At 45.0% G+C, this 27,673-nt stretch overlaps 1 protein-coding gene across 2 annotated transcripts in view; it reads left to right on the top strand.

The window, feature by feature from the left end:
• VWA3B (von Willebrand factor A domain containing 3B) overlaps positions 1 to 27,673 on the top strand; it is a 353,597-nt gene that overhangs the window by 20,188 nt on the left and 305,736 nt on the right. For both annotated transcript variants that reach the window (XM_077296867.1, XM_077296866.1), the window contains exons 4-5: positions 2,556 to 2,806; positions 25,726 to 25,882. In XM_077296867.1, coding sequence (XP_077152982.1) covers positions 2,556 to 2,806; positions 25,726 to 25,882 — 408 coding nt within the window. The remainder of the gene's footprint in view (positions 1 to 2,555; positions 2,807 to 25,725; positions 25,883 to 27,673) is intronic.

Genomic DNA, 27,673 nt, shown 5'->3' with positions numbered 1-27,673 from the left:
GGCCATTCCGACACGACCAGCGATCTCGCAGCAGGGGCCTGATCGCTGGTACGTGTCACACATAGCGAGATCGCTATGGAGGTCGCTGTTGCGTCACAAAACTTGTGACTCAGCAGCGATCTCGCTAGCGATCTCGCTATGTGAGACGGGGCCTCTAGAGTCGCCCCTCTCCCACAGCTGCCTCCGTTGTCTGCTTAGGTGTTAAGTGAGACAGCCAACCTGTAATTAGCTGTCCGGCCGTGGTTTGCAATGTACTTAAAGTCTCTTACTTGCTCGGCGTTCCGGCCACCGACTGTTTGCGCCTCAGAAGGATGTTGCCTCGGTCTAACAGCAGGACCCCTTCTGGTATTTCTCCTTTACTGTATTCCCGTTGTTTACTGGTTAGTTCTGCTCTGAGGAATCTGCCAGGATCCCATCCCTGACAGGTCCTCTCACTAGCTCTTCCCAGCTACTTCTCTCTGTCTTCCTGTCCAACCCCCAGTTTTACCAGAGTTGTGAGGAGTGGCCTACTAGATAGGACCACCCCCCCTGGTGGCCGGAGTGTGAAGTGTGGTGTGAGTGTACCTGGTCAGAGAAACTCCTTTAGTGCAATCAGACGTACCACAGCTCCCCATAGTGGCGGAGCCACAGTACTGCAACAACCAGGACTCTGGGGTGCTGCAGAACCACAGACGGAAATGGCAATGTCGGGCAAATGCAAGACTGTCTGCAAAAAAAAAAAATTAAGGCGTCCATGATTTTTCTTAGCCTGGAGAAAATTATACAGATTATTTTGACTGCAATTATCATTTTACAGTGAATTTAGCTGATGTCTTGATATCAGAATTATGGGCTGTGGAGATATTTAACTTATAATTAGAGATGGGCGAACCCAAGCATTAAAGTACATTGTCCGTACTGAACACCTAATGTTCCCTAATGTTCGGGCACGGACACCGAACACGGACTTCATTAGGAAGTCAGTGTTACTGTTCGGGTTTGGCTGTCCGAGCATCGGGTGTTTTGTCGCGATGTCATGTGCAAGTGCGGCAAACACCGCTTCTGATTGGTAATTAAATCATCCTCGCTGGATGATTTAAAAAGACAGCGTGAGACAGCGTGATCGCTCAGATGTGATCGGAGGTATAAAGTTTACCTCCGGTCACTGGGGTCAGCAGATGGGACTACTGCTCTCATCATCCGACAACTGCTGCCGCTAATAACAGCGAGAGCAGGGCGGCTGATGGGTGTATTCATTAGATGGCTCCTGCGCTGTAAATAAATAACTTAAAAAAACTGGCGTGGGTTCCCCTGTAGTTTTGATAACCAGCCAGGCAAAACTCACAGCTAATGGCTGCAACCCTCAGCTGGCAGCATCAGCAAGGCTGGTATCAATAATAGAGGGATCCCCACAGTTTTTTTTAATTATTTAAATAAATAATTAAAAAAAAAACAGCTTGGGGTCCCCCCCATTTTTGACAACCAACCTTGTCTACCAAAGTAGACAGCTTGGAGATGGTAAATCTCAGGCTGGTAAGGGGCCATGGATATTGGCCCTCAACCTAAAAATAGCATCCCCAGCTGCCCAGAAAAGGCACATCTATTAGATATGCCAATTCTGGCTCTTCTCACTAGCCCTGTAGAGGTGGCAAGTGGGGTTAATATTTGTGGGGTTGATGTCACCTTTTTTGTATTGTCAGGTGACATCAAGCCCACGGATTACTAATGGAGAGGCGTCTATGAGACAACTATCCATTACTAATCCTATAGTTATATGGTAAATAAAAACACAGCAAGAATAAAGTCCTTTATTAGAAATAAGACTAAACACAGTTTTACTTTTTTATTTAAAAAAAGCAGACACTGTTATACTCACCTAACGCCTAATTCCACCGAAGCCCTCCTTCTCCTGTAATAAAATAAAAATCGACAATATCCCTCACCTCTCCATCGTTCTGTCCCACGACGTAATCCATGTCTGGGGAGAAATAGTTTTCAACCTGGACGGTGCCAAAATGCGACACATTGAGAACCACTTGTGAATGAACTGCTGTGAGCGCAGCCTCAGTGACCGCCGGTGACGTAATCGAGGTTACCTCGGCTCACTAAGGCTCCATTCCTGGCCAGGCTGAATTGCAGTGACCTCGGTGAGATCCCCACTAGCATCGTGAGAGTTTTTCACCGAGAGAACTCGCCGGACCCGAATATCTAGGTGTCTGCCCATCTCTACTTATAATCATAATCATTTATTATGGTTTTCCAATGTGTCCATAAAAAATGTTGTCTGTGATTTCTTGATAAGCTGTCCAGAAGAAATAAGTCAATTTGGCAACCCTGATCCTAGGCAGCAAACAGTTCTTGAGAGGATTATTAATGTTTAGTAAAATGTAACGTTACTTGTTTTTACAAGCACTTCACAATTTGAATCCACCTATATAATATAAGACATTTGGAAATTGCAGTGTCCATAAAATTTGCATTATACTGAAGTATTACCGAGTTTAATGACACAAAAAAACTAATAAATCCACCACTGTGTGTCAGTAACTATGTAATTCCTATATGTTCCTTTATAGTTGACAGCCAAAAAAGAAGAAATTTTAAAGAAAATCGAATCTCTTACAGACGTCACTGAACTTTACAACCGAAGACTAGACTGGCTGAACAGCTCCAGTCAGTCCGTGTTTGGAGTGGTTCAAGAGCAATCTGCAGTCATTATTCTTGACCTTGGTGCTCTTTCTAAAGTACAACATAACCTGTGCCAGGAAGCCATATGTCTTGTCATCAAAGAGCAAATTAGACATATTTCCAAGTTCAATCTCATCTGGTAAGTATTCTATTATTCTAAGTATTGTTATAGCGTGAAGCTCTGGTTTCTTTGCTTCTTATACTGCTCAGTCATCTTTCTACTAGTTTTAAGATATAAGCCACGCGAAACGCGCGTCCGGGGTGCCAAGTGAGGTGGAGGTACGAACCCTGACTACCAATGGGTAAGCAGCTATTGTACTTAACTATGTTACTGTTTATATGGTGGCCGTGATTTTGGTAGTATTGGACCTAATGTGTGATATATATAGTCATGGCCATATAAATAAGGATTAATGCTGCAACCAGAGGGGTACATCTTTGTGCTCCCCCTCTAGACTTGGCCACTGTCATGTTCTCCTTGTAATGCCTCCTGCTTTATGTTTGTGCTGACAGCACGCACATTTTTGTACTTTTTACTTTTGTATTTATGTGATTTATATATAATAAGGTGATTATAATAAACTTATTTGAATATTTTTATAAATATGTTGATGTGGACATTTTTGCTCCGTTTTTTTAGTTTTGATTGCAATTTGGAGTAGTCCAAGGCGGGCATCCCTAGGGTGCTTTGGGAGAGTCAGGATTACCTGCTCACCATTAATAGAACTACTGGTGCTTCATGATTACAGTAATATAGTTTTAAGATATGAGTAGAAATGGGCGAACCCAAACGGTAAAGTTCGGGGTCTGTGCACGAACCCCAAACACGGACTTTTTCAGGAGGTCTGTGTTATTGTTTGTGTTCGACAGCCCGAAAAAAGCTTTTTGAAAGGCTGCAGCGCAGCCAATCAACAAGCTTTTCCTGTGTGGGCACATCCGGCCCCATCACAGCCATGTCAGGTATTGGCATGGCTGTGATTGGCAGGGGAATCATGTTAAAAAATAAAGAAAAAAGACTTTTCGGTCCCTAATTTTCTTAATAACTAGCCCAGGAAATCTTACAGCTGCAGGCAGCAGCCCTCAGCTGTCAGCTTTATCTTGGCTGGTTAGCAAAAATAAAGGCGTCCCCACACCGTTTTATTAAATTATTTAAATAAATAATAAAAAAAAAAACATTTTTGATAACCAGACAGGTTAAAGCAGGCAATCGGGGGCTGGTATTCTGAGACTAGTAAGGGGTCATGGATATTGGCCATCCCCAGCCTAAAAATAGCATCCCACAGGCGCCCCTGAAAAGCTACATCTATTAGATGAGCCAATTCTGGCGCTTTGTCCAGCTCTTCCCACTTGCTCTGGTGCATTGGCAAGTGGGGTAATATTTTGGGGTTGATGTCAGCTTTTTATTGTGAGCTGACGTCAAGCCTAGGGCTTAGTAATGGAGAAGAGTCTATCAGACACCCCCATTACTAACCCAGTAAGTAAAAAAGTAATAAAAACACTCAGATCAAAATGCTTTATTTGAACAAAACACTCCCCAACCCTCTTGTACTTATTTATTGATGTAAAAATAAAAAATCAAAGTTACTCACCTGTCTGCCGATAATCTATAATGCTGATGTCCTATGACGATCCCCAACACTACTGAATTTGGTTGCATTACTGAGCAGTGACATCAGTAATGTTACCGCTCAGCCCGGCAATCAGATGACACAGTGCTGAGTGTGAGAATGCGGCTGCGTGTGACTGGTGGTACCTTAATGATGCCACTGCCGGTCTTACGTAGGCGTGTTCTCATGCTCGGCTTAGCAGTTCAATCAGATGTAACAGAGTTGGGGATCGACGTAGGACATCAGCATTATGGATTACCGGTGGATTGGTGAGTATAACTTTGATTTTTGATTTTTATTTTTACAATAATAAATGAGTAAAAGAGGGTTGGTGTTGTGAACTCTGTTTTCGGGCTCCCTCTTGTGGTCACTGGTGGTATGGTGTGCCTTTTGCTTTGGGCTCCCCCTGGTGGCCTTGTTTGTTATCCTGCTGGTCTCTGGCTATCAGCTGGTTCATTATCCTCTGGGAGGTTCCTATATAGCTCTGTTTTACTTTCACTTGTTGCCGGCTGTCGATGTAATCAGTGCTACTCAGATTCCTTCTGACTACCTTGCTCCCAGTCCATCCAGGATAAGCTAAGTTTTGTTTGCTCATTTTTAGATCAGCAGTGTTTATCATGTTTTCTGTTCCAGCTTGCTAAAATGTAATTCCATCGCTTGCTGGTTGCTCTAGTGGGCTGAGTTTCTCCCCACACACCGTTAGTTGGTGTGTGGGTTCTTGAAATCTCAGGATGGATATTTTGTAAGGGTTTTTTATTGATCGCATAGACCCCTGCTCTATTTTCTGCTTTCTAGTACTAGTGGGCCTCTTTTGCTGAATCTGATTTCATCCCTATGTATGTGCCTTCTTCTTACTTCACCGTTAATATTTGTTGGGGGCTTCTATATCTTTGGGGATTATTTCTCTGGAGGCAAGCGAGGTCTTTCTTTCTCTTTAGGGGTAGCTAGTTCCTCAGGCTGGCTCGAGACGTCTAAGAATTTTTTAGGCACGTTCACCGGCTACCTCTAGTTGTTTTGGATAGGTTCAGATTTGCGATCAGTCCAGTTACCATCTCCCTAGAGCTCGTCCTTAGTTTAATCACTTGCTGATCTATTTGTGATCCTCCGCCACTTGGGGTCATAACAGTACAGCCGGCCAGTAAAGTGTTAATTGCATGGCAGAAGCAGGAGAAAAGAAGCCTTGAGAATTTTTTTTTTTTTTTTGTTGCCGTGTGTCTAGCTGCTGTGGCTAGCTTCTCTCCTCCTCTTAATCTTGGTGTGGCTCTGAGTTCAGCTGCTGACATGGATGTCCAGAGCTTGGCTTCCAGTCTGGATCATCTTGCTGCTAGGGTTCAAAGTATTCAGGATTTTGTTGTTCACAGTCCTATGTCAGAGCCTAGAATACCTATTCCGGAGTTGTTTTCTGGAGATAGATCTAGGTTCCTGAATTTTAGGAACAATTGTAAGTTGTTTCTTTCTTTGAAACCTCGTTCCTCTGGTGATGCCGTTCAGCAAGTTAAGATTATCATTTCCTTTTTGCGTGGTGACCCCCAAGATTGGGCCTTCGCATTGGCGCCAGGGGATCCTGCATTGCTTAGTGTAGATGCGTTTTTTCTAGCCCTTGGATTGCTCTATGAGGAACCTAATCTTGAGAACCAGGCTGAAAAAAACGTTATTGGCCCTCTCGCAGGGGCAAGATGAAGCAGAGGTGTACTGCCAGAAATTTCGGAAATGGTCGGTGCTTACTCAGTGGAATGAGTGTGCCCTGGCTGCAAATTTCAGAGAAGGTCTTTCTGAAGCCATTAAGAATGTCATGGTGGGGTTCCCTACGCCTGCAGGTCTGAATGAGTCAATGACTCTGGCCATTCAGATTGATCGGCGTTTGCGGGAGCGCAAACCTGTGCACCATTTGGCGGTGTCTTCTGAACAGACACCTGAATCTATGCAATGTGACAGAATTCTGACCAGAAGTGAATGGCAAAATTATAGACGGCAAAATGGGTTGTGCTTTTACTGTGGTGACTCAGCTCATGTTATCTCAGCATGCTCTAAGCGCAAAAAAAAGGTTGATAAATCTGTCACCATTGGTACTTTACAGCCTAAGTTCATTTTGTCTGTTACCCTGATTTGTTCCCTGTCATCTTACCCGGTTAATGCTTTTGTAGATTCAGGTGCCGCCCTGAGTCTTATGGATTGGTCATTTGCCAGGCGCTGTGGTTTTGATTTGGAGCCTTTAAAATTCCCTATTCCACTAAGGGGAATTGATTCTACACCATTGGCTACGAATAGACCTCAGTACTGGACACAAGTGACCATGTGCATGACTCCTGTTCATCGGGAGGTGATTCGCTTTCTTGTACTGCATAACTTGCATGATGTCGTCGTGTTGGGTCTACCATGGTTGCAGACTCATAATCCAGTCCTGGATTGGAAAGCTATGTCGGTGTCAAGTTGGGGTTGTCAGGGAATTCATGGTGATTAGTGTTGAGCATTCCGATACTGCAAGTATCGGGTATCGGCCGATACTTGCTGTATCGGAATTTCCGATACCGAGATCCGATACTTTTGTGGTATCGGGTATCGGGTATCGCAACAACATTAATGTAATAATGTGTAAAAAAGAGAATTAAAATAAAAAATATCGCTATACTCACCTGTCCGACGCAGCCGGGACCTCAGCGAGGGAACCGGCAGCGTTGTTTGTTTAAATTTCGCGCTTTTACTTGGTTACGTGAAGTCCCGGCTTGTGATTGGTCAGGGCGGCCATGTTGCCGGGACGCGGACCAATCACAGCAAGCCGTGACAAAATTACGTCACGGCTTGCTGTGATTGGTCCGCGTCCCGGCAACATGGCCGCCATTAACCAATCACAAGCCGTGACGTCACGGGAGGCTGGACATGCGCGTATTTTGAAAAGCGCGCGTGTCCAGCCTCCAGTGACGTCCCGGCAACATGGCCGCCATTAACCAATCACAAGCCGGGACGTCACGGGAGGCTGGACATGCGCGTATTTTGAAAAGCGCGCGTGTCCAGCCTCCAGTGACGTCCCGGCAACATGGCCGCCATTAACCAATCACAAGCCGGGACGTCACTGGAGGCTGGACACGCGCGCTTTTTAAAATACGCGCGTGTCCAGCCTCCCGTGACGTCACAGCTTGTGATTGGTTAATGGCGGCCATGTTGCCGGGACGCGGACCAATCACAGCAAGCCGTGACGTAATTTCGTCACGGCTTGCTGTGATTGGTCCGCGTCCCGGCAACATGGCCGCCCTGACCAATCACAAGCCGGGACTTCACGTAACCAAGTAAAAGCGCGAATTTTAAACAAACAACGCTGCCGGTTCCCTCGCTGAGGTCCCGGCTGCGTCGGACAGGTGAGTATAGCAATATTTTTTATTTTAATTCTTTATTTTACACATTAATATGGTTCCCAGGGCCTGAAGGAGAGTTTCCTCTCCTTCAGACCCTGGGAACCATCAGGAATACCGTCCGATACTTGAGTCCCATTGACTTGTATTGGTATCGGGTATCGGTATCGGATTGGATCCGATACTTTGCCGGTATCGGCCGATACTTTCCGATACCGATACTTTCAAGTATCGGACGGTATCGCTCAACACTAATGGTGATGCTCCTGTGGTGTCAATTGCTTCGTCCACTCCTTCTGAAGTCCCTACGTTTTTGTCAGACTACCAGGATGTATTTGAGGAGCCCAAACTCAATTCTCTACCTCCTCATAGGGACTGTGATTGTGTTATAAATTTGATTCCTGGTAGTAAGTTTCCTAAGGGACGACTTTTCAATTTATCTGTGCCGGAGCATGCTGCCATGCGGAGTTATATAAAGGAGTCTTTAGAGAAGGGACATATTCGCCCATCCTCATCCCCTCTTGGTGCAGGATTTTTTTTTGTGGCTAAAAAGGATGGTTCCCTGAGACCCTGTATTGATATCGCCTTTTGAATAAAATCACGGTCAAATTTCAGTATCCTTTGCCATTGTTAACTGATTTGTTTGCTCGCATTAGGGGGTCTAGTTGGTTCACCAAGATAGATCTTCGTGGTGCGTATAACCTTGTGCGTATAAAACAGGGTGATGAATGGAAAACTGCATTTAATACGCCTGAAGGCCATTTTGAGTACTTGGTGATGCCTTTTGGACTTTCTAATGCTCCTTCAATCTTTCAGTCCTTTATGCATGATATCTTCCGTGAATATCTGGATAAGTTTATGATTGTGTATCTGGATGATATTCTGTTTTTTTCGGACGATTGGGAGTCTCATGTTAAGCAGGTCAGGATGGTCTTTCAGGTCCTATGTGACAATGCTTTATTTGTGAAGGGCTCAAAATGTCTTTTTGGAGTCCAGAAGATTTCTTTTTTGGGTTTCATTTTTTCTCCTTCTACTATTGAGATGGACCCAGTCAAGGTTCAGGCTATTCATGACTGGACGCAGCCTACATCTGTTAAGAGTCTTCAGAAGTTCTTGGGTTTTGCTAATTTTTACCGTCGCTTCATAGCTAATTTTTCTGGCGTTGTTAAGCCTTTGACGGATTTGACCAAGAAGGGTTCTGATGTGACTAATTGGTCTTCTGCGGCTGTGGAGGCCTTTCGGGAGCTGAAGCGTCGGTTTTCTTCGGCTCCGGTCTTATGTCAGCCAGATGTCTCACTTCCCTTCCAGGTGGAGGTTGATGCTTCCGAGATTGGAGCAGGGGCTGTTTTGTCGCAGAGAAGCCCCGATGGCTCTGTGATGAAGCCATGTGCTTTCTTTTCAAGAAAGTTTTTGCCTGCCGAGCGGAATTATGATGTCGGTAATCGGGAGCTGTTGGCTATGAAGTGGGCATTTGAGGAGTGGCGACATTGGCTCGAGGGAGCTAAACATCGTGTGGTGGTCTTGACTGACCACAAGAATTTGATTTATCTCGAGTCGGCCAAGCGGCTGAATCCCAGACTGGCTCGTTGGTCCTTGTTTTTCTCTCGTTTTGATTTCATGGTCTCGTACCTGCCGGGTTCGAAGAATGTGAAAGCTGATGCTCTTTCTAGGAGTTTTGTGCCTGACTCTCCTGGAGATTCAGAGCCGGCTGGTATCCTTAGAGAAGGGGTGATTTTGTCTGCCATCTCCCCAGATTTGCGACGTGTGCTGCAAGAGTTTCAGGCGGATAGACCTGACCGCTGTCCACCGGAGAGACTGTTTGTCCCGGATAGATGGACCAACAGAGTCATCTCCGAGGTTCATTCTTCGGTGTTGGCGGGCCATCCTGGAATATTTGGTACCAGAGACTTGGTGGCCAGGTCTTTTTGGTGGCCTTCCTTGTCGCGGGATGTGCGTTCCTTTGTGCAGTCTTGTGGAATATGTGCTCGGGCGAAGCCTTGCTGTTCTCGTGCCAGTGGTTTACTGTTACCTTTGCCTGTCCCGAAGAGGCCTTGGATGCACATTTCCATGGATTTTATTTCAGATCTCCCTGTCTCTCAGAGAATGTCTGTCATCTGGGTGGTGTGTGATCGTTTTTCTAAGATGGTCCATTTGGTGCCCTTGCCTAAGTTGCCTTCCTCCTCCGAGTTGGTTCCACTGTTTTTTCAAAATGTGGTTCGTTTGCACGGGATTCCTGAGAACATTGTTTCTGACAGAGGATCCCAGTTTGTGTCTAGATTTTGGCGGACCTTTTGTGCTAAGTTGGGCATTGAATTGTCTTTTTCGTCGGCCTTCCATCCTCAGACGAATGGCCAAACCGAGCGAACTAATCAGACCTTGGAGACTTATTTAAGATGTTTTGTTTCTGCTGACCAGGACGACTGGGTTACTTTTTTACCGTTGGCCGAGTTTGCCCTTAATAATCGGGCTAGTTCTGCTACTTTGGTTTCTCCTTTTTTTTGTAATTCGGGGTTTCATCCTCGCTTTTCCTCGGGTCAGGTGGAGCCTTCTGACTGTCCTGGAGTGGATGTTGTGGTGGATAGGTTGCATCAGATTTGGAATCATGTGGTGGACAATTTGAAGTTGTCACAAGAGAAGGCTCAGCTCTTTGCCAACCGCCGTCGCTGTGTGGGTCCCCGACTTCGCGTTGGGGACTTGGTGTGGTTGTTGTCATGATTCTCAATGGCGAGAGAACATAGCCCAGCATATATGAGAACTAGCTCTTGGAAGATGGAAACTATACTGACCATGAACTAAACCTGCCGCACAACTAGAAGTGGCCGGGTAGCATGCCTACGTTTTTTAACCCTAGATGCCCAGCGCCAGCCGGAGAACTACCTAATCCTAGCAGAGGAAAAGACAGTCCTGGCTCACCTCTAGAGAAATTTTCCCAAAAGGCAGACAGAGGCCCCCACATATATTGGCTGTGATTTTAGATGAAATGACAAACGTAGTATGAAAATAGGTTTAGCAAAATCGAGGTCCGCTTTCTAGATAGCAGGAAGACAGAAAGGACACTTTCATGGTCAGCAGAAAACCCTATCAAAACACCATCCAGAAATTCCTTTAAGACTCTAGCATTAACTCATAACACCAGAGTGGCAATTTCCGATCACAAGAGCTTTCCAGACACAGTAACGAAACAGCAGCTGTGAACAGGAACAAAATGCAAAAACACACAAGGACAAAAGTCCAACTTAGCTGGGAGTTGTCTAGTAGCAGGAACAAGCACAGAAGGCTTCTGATTACATTGTTGACCGGCAAGAAACTGACAGAGGAGCAAGGTTATATAGCGACTCCCACATCCTGATAGGAGCAGGTGAACAGAGGGGATGATGCACACAAGTTCAATTCCACAAGTGGCCACCGGGGGAGCCCAGAATCCAATTTCACAACAGTACCCCCCCCTCAAGGAGGGGGCACCGAACCCTCACCAGAACCACCAGGGCGATCAGGATGAGCCCTATGAAAGGCACGGACAAGATCGGAGGCATGAACATCAGAGGCAGTGACCCAAGAATTATCCTCCTGACCGTATCCCTTCCATTTGACCAGATACTGGAGTCTCCGTCTGGAAACACGAGAGTCTAAGATCTTTTCCACAACGTACTCCAACTCACCCTCAACCAACACCGGAGCAGGAGGCTCAACGGAAGGCACAACCGGTACCTCATACCTGCGCAACAATGACCGATGAAAAACATTATGAATCGAAAAGGATGCAGGGAGGTCCAAACGGAAAGACACAGGGTTAAGAATCTCCAATATCTTGTACGGGCCGATGAACCGAGGCTTAAACTTAGGAGAAGAAACCCTCATAGGGACAAAACGAGAAGACAACCACACCAAGTCCCCAACACAAAGCCGAGGACCAACACGACGACGGCGGTTGGCAAAAAGCTGAGTCTTCTCCTGGGACAACTTCAAATTGTCCACCACCTGCCCCCAAATCTGATGCAACCTCTCCACCACAGCATCCACTCCAGGACAATCCGAAGATTCCACTTGACCGGAGGAAAATCGAGGATGAAACCCCAAATTACAGAAAAACGGGGACACCAAGGTGGCAGAGCTGGCCCGATTATTGAGGGCGAACTCCGCCAAAGGCAAAAAAGCAACCCAATCATCCTGATCCGCAGACACAAAACACCTCAAATATGTCTCCAAGGTCTGATTAGTCCGCTCGGTCTGGCCATTAGTCTGAGGATGGAAAGCAGACGAAAAAGACAAATCTATGCCCATCCTAGCACAGAATGCCCGCCAAAATCTAGACACGAATTGGGTCCCTCTGTCAGAAACGATATTCTCAGGAATACCATGCAAACGAACAACATTTTGAAAAAACAGAGGAACCAACTCGGAAGAAGAAGGCAACTTAGGCAAGGGAACCAGATGGACCATCTTAGAGAAACGGTCACACACCACCCAGATGACAGACATCTTCTGAGAAACAGGCAAATCCGAAATAAAATCCATCGAGATGTGCGTCCAAGGCCTCTTCGGGATAGGCAAGGGCAACAACAATCCACTAGCCCGAGAACAACAAGGCTTGGCCCGAGCACAAACGTCACAAGACTGCACAAAGCCTCGCACATCTCGTGACAGGGAAGGCCACCAGAAGGACCTTGCCACCAAATCCCTGGTACCAAAGATTCCAGGATGACCTGCCAACGCAGAAGAATGAACCTCAGAGATTACTCTACTGGTCCAATCATCAGGAACAAACAGTCTACCAGGTGGGCAACGATCAGGTCTATCCGCCTGAAACTCCTGCAAGGCCCGCCGCAGGTCTGGAGAAACGGCAGACAATATCACTCCATCTTTAAGGATACCTGTGGGCTCAGAATTACCAGGGGAGTCAGGCTCAAAACTCCTAGAAAGGGCATCCGCCTTAACATTCTTAGAACCCGGTAGGTACGACACCACAAAATTAAACCGAGAGAAAAACAACGACCAGCGCGCCTGTCTAGGATTCAGGCGCCTGGCAGACTCAAGGTAAATTAAATTTTTGTGGTCAGTCAATACCACCACCTGATGTCTGGCCCCCTCAAGCCAGTGACGCCACTCCTCAAAAGCCCACTTCATGGCCAAAAGCTCCCGATTCCCAATATCATAATTCCGCTCGGCGGGCGAAAATTTACGGGAAAAAAAAGCACAAGGTCTCATCACGGAGCAGTCGGAACTTCTCTGCGACAACACCGCCCCAGCTTAACACAGACATAGCTCTCCAGTCGAGGACTGGGTTATGAGATTGCAGCCATGGCAATCCCAGCACCAAAACATCATGTAGATTATACAGCACCAGAAAGCGAATAACCTCCTGGTGATCCGGATTAACACGCATAGTCACTTGTGTCCAGTATTGTGGTTTATTACTAGCCAATGGGGTGGAGTCAATCCCTTTCAGAGGTATCGGAGCCTCCAGTGGCTCCAAATCATACCCACAGCGTTTGGCAAAGGACCAATCCATAAGACTCAAAGCAGCGCCAGAGTCGACATAGGCGTCCGCGGTAATAGATGACAAAGAACAAATCAGGGTCACAGATAGAATAAACTTAGACTGTAAAGTGCTAATTGAAACAGACTTGTCAGGCTTCTTAGTACGCTTAAAGCATGCTGATATAACATGAGTTGAATCACCACAATAGAAGCACAACCCATTTTTTCGTCTAAAATTCTGCCGCTCGCTTCTGGACAGAATTCTATCACATTGCATATTTTCTGGCGTTTTCTCAGTAGACACCGCCAAATGGTGCACAGGTTTGCGCTCCCGCAGACGCCTATCGATCTGAATAGCCATCGTCATGGACTCATTCAGACTCGCAGGCACAGGGAACCCCACCATAACATCCTTAATGGCATCAGAGAGACCTTCTCTGAAAATCGCCGCCAGGGCGCACTCATTCCACTGAGTAAGCACAGACCATTTGCGGAATTTTTGGCAGTATATTTCAGCTTCATCTTGCCCCTGAGACAAGGACATCAAGGCCTTTTCCGCCTGAAGCTCTAAATGAGGTTCCTCATAAAGCAACCCCAAGGCCAGAAAAAACGCATCCACATTGAGCAACGCAGGATCCCCTGGTGCCAATGCAAAAGCCCAGTCTTGAGGGTCGCCCCGGAGCAAGGAAATTACAATCCTGACCTGCTGTGCAGGGTCTCCGGCAGAGCGAGACTTCAGGGACAAAAACAATTTGCAATTACTTTTAAAATTTTGAAAGTGAGATCTATTCCCCGAGAAGAATTCAGGCAAAGGAATTCTAGGCTCAGACATAGGTGCATGAACAACAAAATCTTGCAAATTTTGTACCTTTGTGGCGAGATTATTCAAACCTGTAGCTACACTCTGAAGATCCATTTGAAACAGGTGAACACAGAGCCATTCAAGGATTAGAAGGAGAGAAAGAGAGGAAGGCTGCAGTATAGGCAGACTAGCAAGTGATTCAATTAAGAGCACACTCAGAACTAGAGGAAAAAAAAAAAAAAAAAAAAATTGTAGCAGACTTCTTTTTTCTCTCCTTTCTCAGCCAGTAATTTAACCCTTTTTTGGGCCGGTCAAACTGTCATGATTCTCAATGGCGAGAGAACATAGCCCAGCATATATGAGAACTAGCTCTTGGAAGATGGAAACTATACTGACCATGAACTAAACCTGCCGCACAACTAGAAGTGGCCGGGTAGCATGCCTACGTTTTTTAACCCTAGATGCCCAGCGCCAGCCGGAGAACTACCTAATCCTAGCAGAGGAAAAGACAGTCCTGGCTCACCTCTAGAGAAATTTTCCCAAAAGGCAGACAGAGGCCCCCACATATATTGGCGGTGATTTTAGATGAAATGACAAACGTAGTATGAAAATAGGTTTAGCAAAATCGAGGTCCGCTTTCTAGATAGCAGGAAGACAGAAAGGACACTTTCATGGTCAGCAGAAAACCCTATCAAAACACCATCCAGAAATTCCTTTAAGACTCTAGCATTAACTCATAACACCAGAGTGGCAATTTCCGATCACAAGAGCTTTCCAGACACAGTAACGAAACAGCAGCTGTGAACAGGAACAAAATGCAAAAACACACAAGGACAAAAGTCCAACTTAGCTGGGAGTTGTCTAGTAGCAGGAACAAGCACAGAAGGCTTCTGATTACATTGTTGACCGGCAAGAAACTGACAGAGGAGCAAGGTTATATAGCGACTCCCACATCCTGATAGGAGCAGGTGAACAGAGGGGATGATGCACACAAGTTCAATTCCACAAGTGGCCACCGGGGGAGCCCAGAATCCAATTTCACAACAGGTTGTCTTCTCGCTTCGTTCCTATGAAGGTCTCCTCTCCTAAGTTCAAGCCTCGGTTTATCGGTCCTTATAAGATTCTGGAAGTCCTTGGCCCTGTGTCATTCCGTCTGGACCTCCCGGCATCATTTGCTATTCATAATGTGTTCCATCGCTCGTTGTTGCGGAGGTATGTGGTACCTGTGGTTCTTCCGGTTGAGCCTCCTGCCCCGGTGCTGGTTGAGGGAGAATTGGAATACGTGGTGGAGAAGATCTTGGATTCTCGTGTTTCTAGACGGAGGCTCCAGTATTTGGTCAAGTGGAAGGGCTATGGTCAGGAGGATAATTCTTGGGTTGTCGCCTCTGATGTTCATGCGGCCGATTTGGTTCGTGCCTTCCATGTGGCTCATCCTGATCGCCCTGGGGGTTTTCATGAGGGTTCGGTGACCCCTTCTTAAGGGGGGGGTACTGTTGTGAACTCTGTTTTCGGGCTCCCTCTTGTGGTCACTGGTGGTATGGTGTGCCTTTTGCTTTGGGCTCCCCCTGGTGGCCTTGTTTGTTATCCTGCTGGTCTCTGGCTATCAGCTGGTTCGTTATCCTCTGGGAGGTTCCTATATAGCTCTGTTTTACTTTCACTTGTTGCCGGCTGTCGATGTAATCAGTGCTACTCAGATTCCTTCTGACTACTGTCATTTATTTAGTATTGTTATAGCGTGAAGCTCTGGTTTCTTTGCTTCTTATACTGCTCAGTCATCTTTCTATTAGTTTTAAGATATAAGCCACGCAAAACGCGCGTCCGGGGTGCCAAGTGAGGTGGGGGTACGAACCCTGACTACCAATGGGTAAGCAGCTATTGTACTTAACTATGTTACTGTTTATATGGTGGCCGTGATTTTGGTAGTATTGGACCTAATGTGTGATATATATAGTCATGGCCATATAAATAAGGATTAATGCTGCAACCAGAGGGGTACATCTTTGTGCTCCCCCTCTAGACTTGGCCACTGTCATGTTCTCCTTGTAATGCCTCCTGCTTTATGTCTGTGCTGACAGCACGCACATTTTTGTACTTTGTACTTTTGTATTTATGTGATTTATATATAATAAGGTGATTATAATTAACTTATTTGAATATTTTTATAAATATGTTGATGTGGACATTTTTCCTCCGTTTTTTAGTTTTGATTGCAATTTGGAGTAGTCCAAGGCGGGCATCCCTAAGGTGCTTTGGGAGAGTCAGGATTACCTGCTCACCATTAATAGAACTACTGGTGCCTCATGATTACAGTTACAGTAATATAGTTTTAAGATATGAGTAGAAATGGGCGAACCCAAACGGTAAAGTTCGGGGTCTGTGCACGAACCCCAAACACGGACTTTTTCAGGAGGTCTGTGTTACTGTTTGTGTTCGACAGCCCGAAAAAAGCTTTTTGAAAGGCTGCAGCGCAGCCAATCAACAAGCTTTTCCTGTGTGGGCACATCCGGCCCCATCACAGCCATGTCAGGTATTGGCATGGCTGTGATTGGCAGGGGAATCATGTTAAAAAATAAAGAAAAAAGACTTTTCGGTCCCTAATTTTCTTAATAACTAGCCCAGGAAATCTTACAGCTGCAGGCAGCAGCCCTCAGCTGTCAGCTTTATCTTGGCTGGTTAGCAAAAATAAAGGCGTCCCCACACCGTTTTATTAAATTATTTAAATAAATAATAAAAAAAAAACATTTTTGATAACCAGACAGGTTAAAGCAGGCAATCGGGGGCTGGTATTCTAAGACTAGTAAGGGGTCATGGATATTGGCCATCCCCAGCCTAAAAATAGCATCCCACAGGCGCCCCTGAAAAGCTACATCCATTAGATGAGCCAATTCTGGCGCTTTGTCCAGCTCTTCCCACTTGCTCTGGTGCATTGGCAAGTGGGGTAATATTTTGGGGTTGATGTCAGCTTTTTATTGTGAGCTGACATCAAGCCTAGGGCTTAGTAATGGAGAAGAGTCTATCAGACACCCCCATTACTAACCCAGTAAGTAAAAAAGTAATAAAAACACTCAGATCAAAATGCTTTATTTGAACAAAACACTCCCCAACCCTCTTGTACTTATTTATTGATGTAAAAATAAAAAATCAAAGTTACTCACCTGTCTGCCGATAATCCATAATGCTGATGTCCTATGACGATCCCCAACACTACTGAATTTGGTTGCATTACTGAGCAGTGACATCAGTAATGTTACCGCTCAGCCCAGCAACCAGATGACACAGTGCTGAGTGTGAGAATGCGGCTGCGTGTGACTGGTGGTACCTTAATGATGCCACTGCCGGTCTTACGTAGGCGTGTTCTCATGCTCGGCTTAGCAGTTCAATCAGATGTAACAGAGTTGGGGATCGACGTAGGACATCAGCATTATGGATTACCGGTGGACTGGTGAGTATAACTTTGATTTTTGATTTTTATTTTTACAATAATAAATGAGTAAAAGAGGGTTGGTGTTGTGAACTCTGTTTTCGGGCTCCCTCTTGTGGTCACTGGTGGTATGGTGTGCCTTTTGCTTTGGGCTCCCCCTGGTGGCCTTGTTTGTTATCCTGCTGGTCTCTGGCTATCAGCTGGTTCGTTATCCTCTGGGAGGTTCCTATATAGCTCTGTTTTACTTTCACTTGTTGCCGGCTGTCGATGTAATCAGTGCTACTCAGATTCCTTCTGACTACCTTGCTCCCAGTCCATCCAGGATAAGCTAAGTTTTGTTTGCTCATTTTTAGATCAGCAGTGTTTATCATGTTTTCTGTTCCAGCTTGCTAAAATGTAATTCCCTCGCTTGCTGGTTGCTCTAGTGGGCTGAGTTTCTCCCCACACACCGTTAGTTGGTGTGTGGGTTCTTGAAATCTCAGGATGGATATTTTGTAAGGGTTTTTTATTGATCGCATAGACCCCTGCTCTATTTTCTGCTTTCTAGTACTAGTGGGCCTCTTTTGCTGAATCTGATTTCATCCCTATGTATGTGCCTTCTTCTTACTTCACCGTTAATATTTGTTGGGGGCTTCTATATCTTTGGGGATTATTTCTCTGGAGGCAAGCTAGGTCTTTCTTTCTCTTTAGGGGTAGCTAGTTCCTCAGGCTGGCTCGAGACGTCTAAGAATTTTTTAGGCACGTTCACCGGCTACCTCTAGTTGTTTTGGATAGGTTCAGATTTGCGATCAGTCCAGTTACCATCTCCCTAGAGCTCGTCCTTAGTTTAATCACTTGCTGATCTATTTGTGATCCTCCGCCACTTGGGATCATAACAGGTTGGGGAGTGTTTTGTTCAATTAAAGAACTTTTTTCTGAGTGTGTCTTTCTTACTTTTGAGTAATGAGTTAGTGATAGGGGTGTCTGCAGACATTAAACAGCTCACATCAACCCCAAAACTATTACCCCACTTGCCAACAAACCAGGGAAAGTGGGAACAGCCAAGGCTAAGCACCAGAATTGGTGCTTCTAATGGATGCGCCATTCCTGGGGCGGCTGAGGGCTGGAGTTTTTAGTCTGTGAGGGGGCCAATATCCATGGCCCCTTCCCAGCCTATTAATATCAGCCCATAGATGTTTATTTATCCTTTGCTGCTTATTGAATATAGGGGAGACCCCACGTCATTTTTTTAGGGGGTCTCCTGATTTTAATAACCAGTAAAGGCTACGAAGTCAACTGTGCACTGATATTAATAGGTTGGGAACCTTTATGGATATTGGCCCTTTCTAGAATGATAACGCCAGTCCCCAGCTGTCCGCTTCCTTCAGCTGCTTAGTAAAATTAAGGGGGACCCCATGCCAGTTTTTTCTTTTATTTATTAGCTAAATGCATGTACAGTAAAATACACAACCACTGCACTAATTATCTCATTGACATATTTATTACTATGGACAAGCACCGGCTGGTGAATACTCTCATCAGCGACGCCTGCTCTCGCTGCTATCAGATGGCAGCTTGGGAACTGCCGGATGTTCAGGCCACCTGTTCAGTTGAATAGGGCCCAGGTTCGAGTTCGGGTACCGTTCTGGTACCAGAACCAAATTGTTTTTTATAAAGCTCTGCCAAACCCAACAGACCCAAACATCCATGGGTCTGCCCATCCCTAGACATGAGCCATAACAACGGTTAATTGCGAGGAACATTTTTAAATGGCCGCCAAGTTGCAATATGTATGTATACAGTTCTAGTTGAGAGGTGTAAGAACCTTGTTGATGGTTATAGGAAACAATTGCTTGCAGTTACTTATTCCAAAGGGTGTGCAACCAAATATTAAGTTGAGGGTGCTAACAATTTTGTCTGGTCCATTTTGGGGGTTTTGCTTGAAATTGTGTCCAATTTTTTTACTCTTTTTTTGTGTTGTTCCAATGCACACAAAGGAAATAAACGTGTGTAATTGCACTAATTGTCAAGCGTGCCAATACTTTTGGAGATAAATATATATATATATATATATATATAAATATATATATATATATATATATATATATATATATATATATATACACTGCTCAAAAAAATAAAGGGAACACTTAAACAACAGAATATAACTCCAAGTAAATCAAACGTCCGTGAAATCAAACTGTCCACTTAGGAAGCAACACTGTTTGACAATCAATTTCACATGCTGCTGTGCAAATGGAATAGACAACAGATGGAAATTATTGGCAATTATCAAGATACACTCAATAAAGAAGTGGTTCTGCAGGTGGGGACCAGAGACCACATCTCAGCACCAATGCTTTCTGGCTGATGATGTTTTGGTCACTTTTGAATGTTGGTTGTGCTTTCACACTCGTGGTAGCATGAGATGGAATCTACAACCCACACAAGTGGCTCAGATAGTGCAGCTCATCCAGGATGGCACATCAATGTGAGTTGTGGCAAGAAGGTTTGCTGTGTCTGTCGGCGTAGTGTCCAGAGGCTGGAGGCGCTGCCAGGAGACAGGCCAATACACCAGGAGATGTGGAGGGGGCCGTAGGAGAGCAACAACCCAGCAACAGGGCCGCTACCTCAGCCTTTGTGCAAGGAGGAACAGGAGGAGCACTGCCAGAGCCCTGCAAAATGACCTCCAGCAGGCCCCAAATGTGCATGTGTCTGCACAAACTGTTAGAAACCGACTCCATGAGATTGGTCTGAGTGCCCGACATCCACAGATGGGGGTTGTGCTCACAGCCCAACACCGTCCAGGACACTTGGCATTTGCCACAGAACACCAGGATTGGCAAATCCACCACTGGCACCCTGTGCTCTTCACAGATGAAAGCAGGTTCACACTGAGCACATGTGACAGACGTGACAGAGTCTGGAGACGCCGTGGAGAGCGATCTGCTGCCTGCAACATCCTTCAGCATGACCAGTTTGGCAGTGGGTCAGTAATGGTGTGGGATGGCATTTCTTTGGAGGGCCGCACAGCTGTCCATGTGCTCGCTGGAGGTAGCCTGACTGCCATTAGATACCGAGATGAGATCCTCAACAACTGGTCATCTAATGGTCAGACGGAGACCTGGAGAGGCATACAAGCAACAGTGTCTTGCACCCACTGTGAAATTTGGAGGAGGATCGGTGATGACCTGTGGATGCTTCAACTAGGCTGGAATTAGGCAGGTTGTTCTTTGCAAAGGACGTATGAATCAAGCCGCATACAAGGTTATCCTGGAAAAACAGTTAATTCCTTCTGCTCAGACAATGTTCCCCTACTTTGAGGACTGTTTTTTCCAGCAGGACAATGTGCCATGCCACACAGCTAGGTCAATCAAGGTGTGGATGAAGGATCCCCACATCAAATCCCTGTTAGTGTAACCAAGAGGAAGATGGATAGTCACAAGCCATCAAACAGCAGAACTGCTTAAATTTTTGTACCAGGAGTGGCATAAGGTCACCCAAAAGCAGTGTGAAAGACTGGTGGAAAACATGCCAAGACGCATGAAAGCTGTGATTAAAAATCATGGTTATCCCACAAAATATTGATCTCTGAACTCTTCCTGAGTTAAAACATTAGTATTGTTGTTTCTAAATGATTATGAACTTTTTTTTGCATTATTTGAGGTCTGCAAGCAATGCATATTTTTGTTATTTTGACCATTTCTCATTTTCAGAAATTAAATTAAAAAAAATATTGCTTGGAACTTCAGAGACATGATGTCAGTAGTTTATAGAATAAAAGAACAATTTACATTTTACTAAAAAATATACCTATAAAGAGAAAAATCTGACAAACTGAACATTTTGCAGTGGTCACTTAATTTTTGCCAGAGCTGTATATATGTATTGTGGGTACCTACATGACTTCCTTAACCCCTTTCTGACATCTGACGTACTATCCCGTCGAGGTGGGGTGGGCCCGTATGACCACCGACGGGATAGTACGTCATACGCGATCGGCCGCGCTCACGGGGCTATCGCAGCTGACATCCGGCACTATGTGCCAGGAGCGGTCACGGACCGCCCCCGGCACATTAACCCCCGGCACACCGCGATCAAACATGATCGCGGTGTACCGGCGGTATAGGGAAGCATCGCGCAGGGAGGGGGCTCCCTGCGGGCTTCCCTGAGACCCCCGGAGCAACGCGATGTGATCGCGTTGCTCCGAGGGTCTCCTACCTCCCTCCTCGCCGCAGGTCCCGGATCCAAGATGGCCGCGGCATCCGGGTCCTGCAGGGAGGGAGGTGGCTTACCGAGTGCCTGCTCAGAGCAGACACTTGGTCAGCCTGCAGCCCTGCACAGCAGATCGCAGATCTGGCAGAGTGCTGTGCACACTGCCAGATCAATGATCTGTGATGTCCCCCCCTGGGACAAAGTAAAAAAGTAAAAAAAAAATTCCCCATATGTGTGTAAAAAAAAAATAAAAAAATATCCTAAATAAAGAAAAAAAAAAAATATTATTCCCATAAATACATTTCTTTAGCTAAATAAAATAAAAAAAAACAATAAAAGTACACATGTTTAGTATCGCCGCGTCCGTAACGACCCAACCTATAAAACTGCCCCACTAGTTAACCCCTTCAGTAAACACCGTAAGAAAAAAAACCAAAAAAACGAGGCAAAAAACAACGCTTTATTATCATACCGCCGAACAAAATGTGGAATAACACGCGATCAAAAAGACTGATATAAATAACCATGGTACCGCTGAAAACGTCATCTTGTCCCGCAATAAACGAGCTGCCATACAGCATCATCAGCAAAAAAATAAAAAAATTATAGTCCTGAGAATAAAGCGATACCAAAATAATTATTTTTTCTATAAAATAGTTTTTATCGTATAAAAGCGCCAAAACATAAAAAAAATGATATAAATGAGATATCGTAATCGTACTGACCCGACGAATAAAATTGCTTTATCAATTTTACCAAACGCGGAATGGTATAAACGCCTCCCCCAAAAGAAATTCATGAATAGCTGGTTTTTGATCACTCTGCCTCACAAAAATCGGAATAAAAAGCGATCAAAAAATGTCACGTGTCCGAAAATGTTACCAATAAAAACGTCAACTTGTCCCGCAAAAAACAAGATCTCACATGACTCTGTGGACTCAAATATGGAAAAATTACAGCTCTCAAAATGTGGTAACGCAAAAAATATTTTTTTGCAATAAAAAGCGTCTTTCAGTGTGTGACGGCTGCCAATCATAAAAATCCGCTAAATAACCCGCTATAAAAGTAAATCAAACCCCCCTTCATCACCCCCTTAGTTAGGGAAAAATTAAAAAATTAAAAAATGTATTTATTTCCATTTTCCCATTAGGGTTAGGGCTAGAGTTAGGACTAGAGTTAGGGCTAGGGTTAGGGTTAGGGCAAGGGTTAGGGCTAGGGTTAGGGCTAGGGTTGGGGCTAGGGTTAGGGCTAGGGCTAGGGTTAGGGCTAGGGCTAGGGCTGGGGCTAGGGTTAGGGCTAGGGTTGGGGCTAGGGTTGGGGCTAGGGTTGGGGCTAGGGTTGGGGCTAGGGTTAGGGCTAGGGTTAGGGCTAGGGTTAGGGCTAGGGTTAGGGCTAGGGTTAGGGCTAGTGTTACGGCTAGTGTTAGGGCTAGTGATAGGGCTAGGGTTATTGCTAGGGTTAGGGCTAGGGTTAGGGCTAGGGTTGGGGCTAGGGTTGGGGCTAGGGTTGGGGCTACGGTTAGGGTTGGGGCTAAAGATAGGGTTAGGGTTTGGATTACATTTACGGTTGGGAATAGGGTTGGGTGTGTCTGGGTTAGAGGAGTGGTTAGGGTTACTGTTGGGATTAGGGTAAGGGGTGTGTTTGGATTAGGGTTTCAGTTATAATTGGGGGGTTTCCACTGTTTAGGCACATCAGGGGCTCTCCAAACGGGACATAGCATCCGATCTGAATTCCAGCCAATTCTGCGTTGAAAAAGGAAAACAGTGCTCCTTCCCTTCAGAGCTCTCCCGTGTGCCCAAACAGGGGTTTACCCCAACATATGGGGTATCAGCGTACTCAGGACAAATTGGACATCATCTTTTGGGGTCCAATTTCTCCTGCTACCCTTGGGAAAATACAAAACTAGGGGCCAAAAAATAAGTTTTGTGGGAAAAAAAAGATTTTTTATTTTCACGGCTCTGCGTTGTAAACTGTAGTGAAACACTTGGGGGTTCAAAGTTCTCACAACACATCTAGATAAGTTCCTTGGGGGGTCTAGTTTCCAATATGGGGTCACTTGTGGGGGGTTTGTACTGTTTGGGTACATCAGGGGCTCTGCAAATGCAACGTGACGCCTGCAGACCAAACCATTTAAGTCTGCATTCCAAATGGCGCTCCTTCCCTTCCGAGCTCTGTCATGTGCCCAAACAGTGGTTCCCCCCCACATATGGGGTATCAGCGTACTCAGGACAAATTGGACAACAACGTTTGGGGTCCAATTTATCCTGATACCCTTGAGAAAATACAAAACTGGGGGCTAAAAAATCATTTTTGTGAAAAAAAAAAAGAATTTTTATTTTCACGGCTCTGCGTTATAAACTGTAGTGAAACACTTGGGGGTTCAAAGTTCTCACAACACATCTAGATAAGTTCCTTGGGGGGTCTAGTTTCCAATATGGGGTCACTTGTGGGGGGTTTGTACTGTTTGGGTACATCAGGGGCTCTGCAAATGCAACGTGACGCCTGCAGACCAATCCATTTAAGTCTGCATTCCAAATGGCGCTCCTTCCCTTCCGAGCTCTGTCATGCACCCAAACAGTGGTTCCCCCCCACATATGGGGTATCAGCGTACTCAGGACAAATTGGACAACAACGTTTGGGGTCCAATTTATCCTGATACCCTTGTGAAAATACAAAACTGGGGGCTAAAAAATCATTTTTGTGAAAAAAAGAATTTTTATTTTCACGGCTCTGCGTTATAAACTGTAGTGAAACACTTGGGGGTTCAAAGTGCTCAACACACATCTAGATAAGTTCCTTAAGGGGTCTACTTTCCAAAATGGTGTCACTTGTGGGGGGTTTCAATGTTTAGGCACATCAGGGGCTCTCCAAACGCAACATGGCGTCCCATCTCAATTCCAGTCAATTTTGCATTGAAAAGTCAAATGGCGCTCCTTCCCTTCCGAGCTCTGCCCTGCGCCCAAACAATGGTTTACACCCACATATGGGGTATCAGCGTACTCAGGACAAATTGCACAACAATTTTTGGGGTCCAATTTCTTCTCTTACCCTTGGGAAAATAAAAAATTGGGGGCGAAAAGATCATTTTTGTGAAAAAATATGATTTTTTATTTTTACGGCTCTGCATTATAAACTTCTGTGAAGCACCTGTTGGGTCAAAGTGCTCACCACACATCTAGATAAGATCCTTAGGGGGTCTACTTTCCAAAATGGTGTCACTTGTGGGGGGTTTCAATGTTTAGGCACATCAGGGGCTCTCCAAATGCAACATGGCGTCCCATCTCAATTCCAGTCAATTTTGCATTGAAAAGTCAAATATCGCTCCTTTCCTTCCGAGCTCTGCCATGCGCCCAAACAGTGGTTTACCCCCACATATCGGGTATCAGCGTACTCAGGACAAATTGTACAACAAATTTTGCAGTCTATTTTCTCCTGTTACCCTTGGTAAAATAAAACAAATTGGAGCTGAAATAAATTTTGTGTGAAAAAAAGTTAAATGTTTATTTTTATTTAAACATTCCAAAAATTCCTGTGAAACACCTGAAGGGTTAATAAACTTCTTGAATGTGGTTTTGAGTACCTTGAGGGGTGCAGTTTTTAGAATGGTGTCACACTTGGGTATTTTCTATTATATAGACCCCTCAAAATGACTTCAAATGAGATGTGGTCCCTAAAAAAAAATGGTGTTGTAAAAATGAGAAATTGCTGGTCAACTTTTAACCCTTATAACTCCGTCACAAAAAAAAATTTTGGTTCCAAAATTGTGCTGATGTAAAGTAGACATGTGGGAAATGTTACTTATTAAGTATTTTTCGTGACATATGTCTGTGATTTAAGGGCATAAAAATTCAAAGTTGGAAAATTGCGAAATTTTCAAAATTTTCGCCAAATATTCATTTTTTTCACAAATAAACGCAAGTTATATCGAAGAAATTTTACCACTATCATGAAGTACAATATGTCACGAGAAAACATTGTCAGAATCGCCAAGATCCGTTAAAGCGTTCCAGAGTTATAACCTCATAAAGGGACAGTGGTCAGAATTGTAAAAATTGGCCCGGTCATTAACGTGCAAACCACCCTTGGGGGTGAAGGGGTTAACCTAAAAAGCGATTAGTGTGAAACTTGTATAGATTTAAAACTAAACTTTAAAAAAATTGTAATGAATGTTTGTATGACTATATTTACATATGTACATATTTTGTGCAGGGTTTCACAAAAGCCTGTAAAGTGGCATGAGAAGCCAATGCTTGTCACCCAGCGCTCCATAGAAGAAGCTATGGAATGGATATGGAATCTACAGCCCTACCCAGTGGCCAATGTGGATAGTGCAGCTGAAGCTGTGTCAGAAGCCTTGGATAACCAGGTCGTAACAGAAGTCAATTCCTACTATTTAGCTAATAATATATTAACATTATGGACATGTGTGATTACCAGCAGTTGAATTAGGTATACTAACAATACAGAAAAAAGTATGGGATGCTGTTGATGTAAATTTGAATAACTCCATCTTTACTGAATGTAATTTTAGTTTTTTTTTTTAAAGGGAATATTCATTCTGGCCCTAAACTTTGTAACACAAGACTAAACATTTTTGTCAACATTATTTAAATTAAATCCATCCTGTTATATATTGTGTTAGAATTGTCCATGGAGCAAGGCTGATAATTTAAATCTGTGATCACACATTGAACCCTTTCCCAACACCCCAATTATTGTTTTTGTGTTTTTACTTTGTTGCCTCCCTTTTATAAAAGTTTTTCCTTTTTAGGTATAAGAGGGCATTTTTTGTGAGATGAGTGTAGTACTGAATGACATTTTATAATGTACTAGAAAATAAAAAAAAATTCTAGTGAAATTCTAAAGTGAATGTAACTATTCCTCTGCTCAGTATGTCTTGGAAGCAGTGAATGACAGCTCAGTCATGCAATCTAGTCAAGGGGTGTACTGAGCTGTCATTTTGACAGACTGCTCAGCTGTCCAGTTTGAGACTGGGAGGTGCTGAGCTTCTTTCAGGTGTTCTCTGTTCTACTTGATTATTAGCTAAGCTGTCAGTCCTTGATCTTCACCAGTCGTAGCATTTGCTCGGTAGTACATGTTGATCTATTGCTGCCTGACCTTGGACCTTGTTCTGATCATCCATTTTCTTTCCCCTTTGCTCTGATCCGCTAACCTTTGTCTTTCCTCTTTTGTTTATTTTGTGCCCTCTTAGTATTGTACCCTGAAACATTTGACTACCATGCCTCAATGCTTGTCTGTGAATAGTGACTAGTGTCACATTACGACTGGACATACACTTTTTCTTTAGTCACCTTCTATGACAGCATAGGAGGTTGTCTCCACGCCCTAATGGGGGACAGGAAGTGCAAAGAGGTTAAAAGCCCCTCCCACCTCCCACTCGTCAGTGTCGTTCCTGTCCCCCATGGAGCATGGAGAGGTTTTTTATTTTTCGTATGCTGTGTGGCCGGCAACAACAGTATACCTGTCTCTTGTGCTGAAGCCGGGCAGTGGTATTTGTGAGCTCAGCTCTCCTCCTCCATGCTGGTCCCGTCTCCCTGCCTTGCGGAGGACACGGGACTTCCAGGCCCACCTGTGCTCCCGCTGGTGGTAAAGTGGGCCAGTGATCCCCATAGCTGGCTTCTTCTCCCTCCTGCACGCTGTTCAGCATGACCCGGAAGTGGTGTCATACCACATGTGAGTCCCTTATGGGGTTTGCATTCCACTGTGGAGCGCATGTGCTTCCGGGTCTGGCTTTCTGCAGCCCCCGCCTACCGAACGTCATGCCGAGCACACTGATCTTGTCACGCCTGCTCAGGACCTGGAGGGGGAGGAGGGATAACTCTTTTGGCACTGGGGGCAGGGTTTATTACCTCCAGGTAAGGCTAATCTCTGCAGTATGGATGGTGTGTCTGCTTCCTGCCCTGCATCTGCAGAGCCCAGCGTTGCCCCAGCCTCAGTAAGTCTGTGGAGGGGGGTGGGTCCTAGCCAGAGTCGTGGGTACAGTATTAGGGTACTTTTTAGTTATACTTCCCTCCCTTTTTTCTAGGGAGACATGTCTGCCCCCAAAAAACATAAGAAGGTTCCTAAATGTGCCATCTGTAATAAGAAGCTTCCCTCTCTCTGGGAGAAGAAGCTATGTCAGGAGTGTACGGATAAG

The sequence above is a fragment of the Ranitomeya variabilis genome, chromosome 3, assembly GCF_051348905.1.
Source record: "Ranitomeya variabilis isolate aRanVar5 chromosome 3, aRanVar5.hap1, whole genome shotgun sequence".
Taxonomy (NCBI): Eukaryota; Metazoa; Chordata; class Amphibia; order Anura; family Dendrobatidae; genus Ranitomeya; species Ranitomeya variabilis.
Note: the sequence above shows the minus strand (reverse complement) of the source record. Positions and strands in the feature narration are given on the sequence as shown.